At 46.5% G+C, this 7077-nt stretch overlaps 1 protein-coding gene and 1 long non-coding RNA gene across 2 annotated transcripts; one reads left to right on the forward strand and one right to left on the reverse strand.

Moving 5' to 3' along the window:
• The first annotated feature begins 3833 nt into the window (after positions 1–3833).
• LOC125758120 (uncharacterized) lies at positions 3834–5346 on the forward strand. Its single transcript, XM_049414928.1, has 3 exons — positions 3834–4211; positions 4296–4503; positions 4867–5346. The coding sequence occupies exons 2-3, from the start codon at positions 4440–4442 to the stop codon at positions 5259–5261; spliced, it is 459 nt and encodes a 152-aa protein (XP_049270885.1). The 5' UTR covers positions 3834–4211; positions 4296–4439; the 3' UTR covers positions 5262–5346.
• On the reverse strand, positions 5322–6790 carry LOC119390789 (uncharacterized). Its single transcript, XR_005183492.2, has 2 exons — positions 6621–6790; positions 5322–5637 (listed from the first exon to the last, which is right to left on the reverse strand). It is a non-coding gene; the product is annotated as an uncharacterized LOC119390789 (long non-coding RNA).
• Between the last annotated feature and the right edge of the window lie 287 nt (positions 6791–7077).

A 7077-nucleotide genomic window follows, 5' to 3' on the forward strand; every position in this document is an offset into this window, starting at 1 on the left:
GAACCCATGAAAAGCATCGCCAACACAAGCAGAAGAGTGGAAGGAACAGGAACGAGTGGCCCTCCTGTAAAGAAATGGATAACGTGTCTTTATGTGGAGAGTACCAGGCACCAACTGCATGAAGTATGCCTACGTAGCGAACCATCTTTGAGCACCATTATACATCTTGCCAATGTTCACAGTGCGGTTTTGCGATTTACAAAGCTGCGCGAATCATACAAAGCAGAACGTGGACTTGCGCGGAGATATTGTTTCTAAAATGAGGAGTTTGCCAGATGAACGTTTGTCTACCATAGAAAGGAGGTCACGTAGTAAATATAAGAACATTTGTAAAAAATTCAGGGCCTTCAACAAAATTCCAAGGGCCTTGAAAACGTACTTTTCAATTTCAAAAAATTCAAGGAATTTAGCACTATAAACACCCTGTCAAGACGCCGTAAAGTACCCAAAGGCAGTATGGATGTGTCCTGCAAATAAATAGTTCTTACAGTAGCTCTCTTGTGTGCTGCGATGGAGGTCACCAGAAGGTGGCCTTGTAACTGTAAGCAATGCATATTAAGAACTTAATAATCATAATAATGATGATGTCTGAGGTTTTAAGCGCTAAAACCACAATAATATTATGAGGCAGGCCGTAGGGGAGGACTGTGGGTTGATTTCGACCACCTGGTGTACTTAGAATCATTTGCATAGTCACAAAGCATATTCTATCGAAAAGACAAAGAAACATTACTAATGAAATGTGTGCCCAGATTGCTGCTTTCTTGAGCATCTGTAAAGCTTTATTCGTCTTGCAACGCACTAAATATCCAGCCTTGCACGAACAGTGTCCCTGAAAGAGCAGAAACTTATCTGATCCCTTATTTTTAAATTGTGCATTTTTTAATGTCAATAAACCACATTTCTTGACATTGCTTGCTGTTCTTGACTGACTCCCGATTTTCCTATTCTCCTTGGTGGGTGCAGGGTGGGAGGCTAATCAACTGTCGATAACTGTGCGTGGAGGAAGGCACATAAAATAACTTAAGTCCGTCAGTGCCACAATCCGTATGAAACTAAAATATGGTCGCTAATTGGGGCTTGTAAGGCTGAAGCGGGCAGAATAACTGCTTCTGTAGCAAAATCTATGTGCTCGACAAGCTTATTCTGCCCGCTAGATACGTAAACTATTTAGGGCAACTTGACTGTCCTCTCATGATGCTTTCTACATGTTTCACCATTGCTTCACTGATGACTAGCTGTGTTAGGAACTCCTCGCCACGGTGAACCAATGTGTCTACGTCCTCGGACCGAGCATCTGCCAGTGACAAGTCACGTAGCAGTTGAGGCACTAGCACTCGTGGTGGCGCGAACGTATTGCTGTATTTCGGGTGCACCATGAAGATTGCCGGCATAGCTTCAGCGTCAGCAAGACGTGAACGAAACGCTTCAATTGCTTCATCACTGGGAGGTGGTGGCACAGCTGGGAGGGCTTGTGGGGAGCACGTGGATGTGCTTTCGGCACTTGGCTGCTGGTGAATAGAGTCCATTTGCTTCTCGTGCTGATCGTGCTGCAATGACGAAAGTTTGTGCTCTGAGTTCATGTCAGCAGTGTCCAGTGCGTTGCCTTATGGATGGTGAAATTCAACGTAGATTTGTCACCAAAGGCATGGCAAGAAAACTTAATTCAAATTGCTTCAAACCTTCAACTGTTTCAATATCGTTCTTTGGTCACTAATACCCTGCAAATCTTGACAAGCGGGACTCCACAATTGCAGTCTTGTCAACAGCTCCCAATGACGTCGAAACATAAGGGGGTTGCACTGAAAGGCTGCCAGGAGGGCTTCCATTGAGAAACTCTTCAACAGCAAGGAGGAGCCTGTCCACATAATCTGCACAACCAAGAGTTGCACTAGATCATTAAAAAAGCAAGGAGGAAGAGTGGTTCAGCCCCTTTATCCTAGGAAATAAGGGGAAGGGGGCTCAGTGCTCTCTCCCTCGACGATAGCCTAAAAGCCCATGCCTACTTTATTATAGCTTGAAGTTTTCAGTCCTTTACTAGTTGCCTAACAGTACAAGCTCTGTGTTAACCACACTAAGTTTAATAAGAACAGCTTGATGGCGCAGCTTGTCATTTTAGCAGCAGTTATCCGACATGAGCGCGACCATGACATCACGAGTAGGCATGTCATTATACAAGGATGTGGCAAGGGTCGCTAGAACGAAGATATGATTAAAGCTCTCATAAGTGTCATGTTTGCAAAAAAAAGAAAGACATCACTTTACCTTGCAACACAGTGCTTGCAAAACTTGCAAAACAGTGTTATAATGCACGTTAACAATATTGACATGGCTGTTAGCAGACACATAAGACTAAGTGGTTTAATCCAAATGCCAAAGTTCCAAAATTATATTAGGCTAATCATCTCGGTGAAACTGGCCAATGCTACTGCTTATAGAACTCTGATATATCTGGCCTTTTTATGACGTGAATTCTGCATTACAATAAAAACGGTTTCTAGATACTTTTTAGTTATAAAACACAGTTGAAACTCGACTTCATGAAGTGATGAGCTCCCTCACTCAAGTTAGGAAGGTAAGAAAGTCAAGAAATTAATTTTCAATACTTCCGAAATGTACAATAGTAATGTAGCGGCACCCAGAAGCTGTCACACCATTGTACTTGCCACTAACTCCTACTTTCGTGTGTGAAAACTCTGAGGGCGGCCCGGACATCCCTATTGCAAAAACCAGCGCCGTTCCAGTACCCCCAGCGTGATACCAGTACGTTCTTTGGCGCTGGACCGCACTGGGAACACTGGTATACGCTCGAATTCACTGGGACGCCGGTGAAAGCATTGGGAAAGAGCTTGGTCGCACTGGTAGAGCCACTGGCTTTGCCGCTGTGACGCTGGCGCTCACTGGGAAGCGCTGGAGACGCTGGAATTATCACTGGCGTGCGCTGGCACATACTGGAGCCTGCACTGTTCTGCCAGTGCCGCGCGCTGCTTTCAGTATGAAAACTGCACGGACGTTGTTTTTGTGTCAAGCTCACGGCAAGTCATCCATTTGATTCCCTATCTTCGAGCGCTTCGGGGTGCGAGTGGCAAACGTAGCTGATATATACGTATATATGTAGAAGGAAGTAAATTGAAAACATTATATTCATTGCCAATACACGCTTCGCAGCGAGCCGCCAGAAATGTGCCAGCTAGCTTTTGTTATATATAATCCGCATGGTAACGTGAAATAGTTGCAACGAAAAACGGCTGCTACGCGCGCGCCTGCGCGAGCGCAGGCATCTCTGAGCCGACAGCAGCGCCGCCGCATCTGGATGAATTCTCGCCCCCTCTCCGGCGCGCCGATGCTGACACCTCTCCTTCTAGCCACCATAGCTAAGCGTCGCCTCTCTCGTTTCAGCGGATTGCATTGCTGCGCCATCTGATGAACAAGGTTGAAGTTACTCCCGATCGAGCAGAGCCTTTGCTGCGTCACCTGCCGAATAAAATTGAAGTTACTGCGAAAAGAATATTACGAAAGGCATTTTTTATAACATCGCATGTGTTAAGTAGAAACACATTTTCGTTTTTGTTACATAGCTTGATGTTTGCAGTGGTTAGAATGCATGACGGACTGTTCTACGTTCGAATAAAACAGTCGGCGCTGAAAGGTTGCAGGTGAAGCCAAGCCAAGCAATCAAGTGTGTGTTTTTAGTGGCATCGTTGTTGCAGTGTGTTTTGCTAGTTTTGCTCTTCGTTGCCGTTAGCGCTATGCCGCGAAGCATACTGCAAGACCATTTGCTTCTGTCTGAGCTAAAATGGTCAGAGATAGAAGATCTTTTAGCACTGTTAGGCGAGACTCGCCGTGACCCACTCTCCTTCCGTGGCCTGCTAAACATCGACGCCATGGACAACGGCATGTTCAGGACATGTTTTCGTTTTGAGAAAGAGGACGTACCGAAGCTGCGAGTAGCCTTGCGCATTCCGGAAACGGTTATGACTGCTCAAAGAGTGCCGATCCCTGGAGACGAAGCCCTCTGCATTACGCTTCGGCGGCTGGCATACCCAAACCGACTAAAGGACCTTGAGAACTTCTTCGGCCGACATAGTTAGACGATATCGTCCTTGACGATAGAGGTGCTGAGGCACATTGATGAGAAATTCTTCCACCTGCTGGACGATGTGAATAACCACAGCTGGCTGACCATCGACACGCTGGAGAATTTCTCGAAGGTAAGAAGCAATGATAGCGGAATGGAAGCTGTGCAAATTGGAGATTGTGGTATACCTGTGGACATTTCTTTGTTTGTTTTTCAGGCCATTTACACTAAAGGAGCCCCACTTACCAACTGCTGGGGCTTCATTGATGGCACTGCGCGTGCTATATGCCGACCAACCAGGCAGCAGCAGCTGTACTTTAGCGGGCACAAAAGATTTCATGCCCTGAAGTATCAGTCAATAATGTGCCCGAATGGCATCACTTGCCAATTGGATGGATGTTATCCAGGCAGCAAGCACGATGCTGGTGAGTAAAGGGTAGTTCATATGCCTGGAAGTTACATTTCCCTCCATGTAGCCATGGGACTCATGTACACCAAGTATCAAACAAAATAGGTCAAATTCCTAGTATTCTGTATTCTTTGGTGTTCCCTTTGCGGACTTCTCTGTTTTAAATTCTATATATAGCTTTACTGCTTCCTCCCTGCTGAGCATCCATCTTGTAAGATGAAAAAAATAAATTTAGTTAAATAAGCAGACGCATTGAAAGCCTGCTAGGGCATCTCGCATATTCTGTTGCTACTTTTATATTCTGTACCACACCTGCACCCAATGTTTGATCAGCAGGCGTGGTGGTGCTAACGCAGTATGTCATTTCAATTTTTTTCAGGCAACTTTGGCAACAGCCAGGCATACACAAAGCTGGAAAAGCTCGTGCAGGGACACCACTACTGCCTCTACGGGGACCCTGCTTACCCATTGCGGCCACTACTGTTGAAACCTTACGGCGGTGCATCTTTGACACCGGAGCAATGCGCGTTTAACAAGGCAATGAGCAGCGTGAGGCAGGCCGTGGAATGGGGCTTCGGAAAAATTGCTGGACTCTTTGCCTTTGTAGATTTCAAAAAAAAAAAAAACCAGAAGATCTTCCGCCAGAATGTTGCAAGGATGTCCAAAGCGAGTGCATTGCTGGCAAACTGCCATACTTGCCTGTATGGTGCACAGGTCTCGCAATACTTTGACCTGCAACCACCATCCTTGGAAGCGTACCTGAATGCCCGTTAACTTTAGTGGCAGCTTGCAATGTGGCACTGGTGAATCCCTTTGCTTATTAAAAGAATAAAGTGTGCAACAAACCACTTTTTTATTATTCACCTATTTCCAGACATTCTTGTTGATAGGTCTGTTACTTCTTGGCTGAGTTTATCAAACATCTGTTCCACACGCTTAACAAAGTCCAGGTGTTCCTGCTGGCGACTTGTCACCTCATGTTCGTGCTTTCTTTCGGCAAGCGCCAGCTTGCGCTCCTCCAGAGCTAGCCGTGTCTCTTCAATGTCCAATTTTCTGGTTTCGACTTCAAGTTCCTTTTGTCGGAGCTCGAATTCATGCGTTTGACGCATAGTCAACAACTGTAAGCCCATGCTTTGGAGGCCTCTGATTCCTGGAAATTTTGGGAAATCAGGCCATTCAGTTAGTCGGTTCACATACGCATATCACGTGTCATAGAAAGCTCACTTGATGAACTCGTAACACAAACACAAGCCTTCAACTCTATGCTATCACACATCATTTAGTGATGACCTATTTTATGCTTCAGCAGGGTGATCCTCGAAGACTGATAACATCGCAGCCGTTGCTTGGATCCTGGCATTTAGTGTAATAACAAAATAAGAACTGTTCTGGTACTGCTATTTACAAGTGTTCAATGTAAAGAGAGGTTCAAAATTTCCAAGTTGTCGTATGCTAACCTTATCCAAAACTCCCACTTATTCGTGGTAAAGAAAGCAATCATTCTTTTCACCTTCCTTGTTGTACATACAGATGGTAAAGCATGGCCATGACTCGCATCACAGTCTTGTCCTAAGTTACTTTTGAGAGGTGTGACACTTGTCCACAGGTCGGCAAACTCACTCAGATTCAGATCGGCCCGTGAGTGTGAGTGAGTCCGGGTGAGTAATATTTTAGTGAGTCTGAGTGAGTCCAGTTGAAGAAAATATTGGTGAGTGAGTCCGAGTAAGCCCAAAGCATCCCAATGTCCCGACCTGCAAAGCGAAATGCGTGCATGTTACAGCAGGCTTGCTGCTCTCTTAAACACGTCTATACCCGCTCACTCTAGCGGCACGGCGATGGCTCTTAAAAACGATGCCGAATCGGGACGAATACATTGCTGTAGAAGCTTAAGGACATGAATCTAAAGCAAGTGGAAGCATCGATTCGGAGCTTACAAGCTACAGAGCGCACGGCGGCCACTTGATAGATTCGAGGTGGACGACAACACTTTGCTTTTCACAGTGCGACTATGTTTGTCGGAGACGCGAACGGCTTAAAGCGTCGCCGGCGAAGCTTAACGCGCACCGCGTTGGACAGCTCTCGCGCGGAATTAAATGCTATCTGCGCGGACAATACATAAAAAGTGGTACTTACTTTCTTAAGTTTCTTGTATCTTCTTGCCTCTAGTAACCGATTAAAAGATCGACACGGTCCTTCAGGCTTCTTAGCGTGAGCTCCCGGCGAAGCACACGTTTCAAGTTTTCGATCACATGAATCCACTGCAAGTCGTCGTTAAATGGCTTGCTCGCTGCCACTTCTCTTAAAATGGCTAGGTCTTCTTCGGTAGTGAAACAGCGCCGGGGCCTTTTCGCCTGCAGCCGAACCTGTGCCGCGCTTGGAGGTGCCGCCGAAGACATGCCGCCGCCGCTTGTGTTGGGGGCTGCCATCTTGAAAACGCTCGTCCGCTGGGCGCGCTTCGCTGAGGAGACGAAATGAGCGGGTGAGCGACTCTCTCCGTAAAGACGCTCGCTGCCCCGGCGTGCCGCGCATGCGCAGTTCGCCTCTCCGCTGGGCGCACTGGCCTGCTGAGCCGCGTAGCTATTACTCTCTA

Source organism: Rhipicephalus sanguineus, chromosome 4 (genome assembly GCF_013339695.2).
Source record: "Rhipicephalus sanguineus isolate Rsan-2018 chromosome 4, BIME_Rsan_1.4, whole genome shotgun sequence".
Lineage (NCBI taxonomy): Eukaryota > Metazoa > Arthropoda > Arachnida > Ixodida > Ixodidae > Rhipicephalus > Rhipicephalus sanguineus.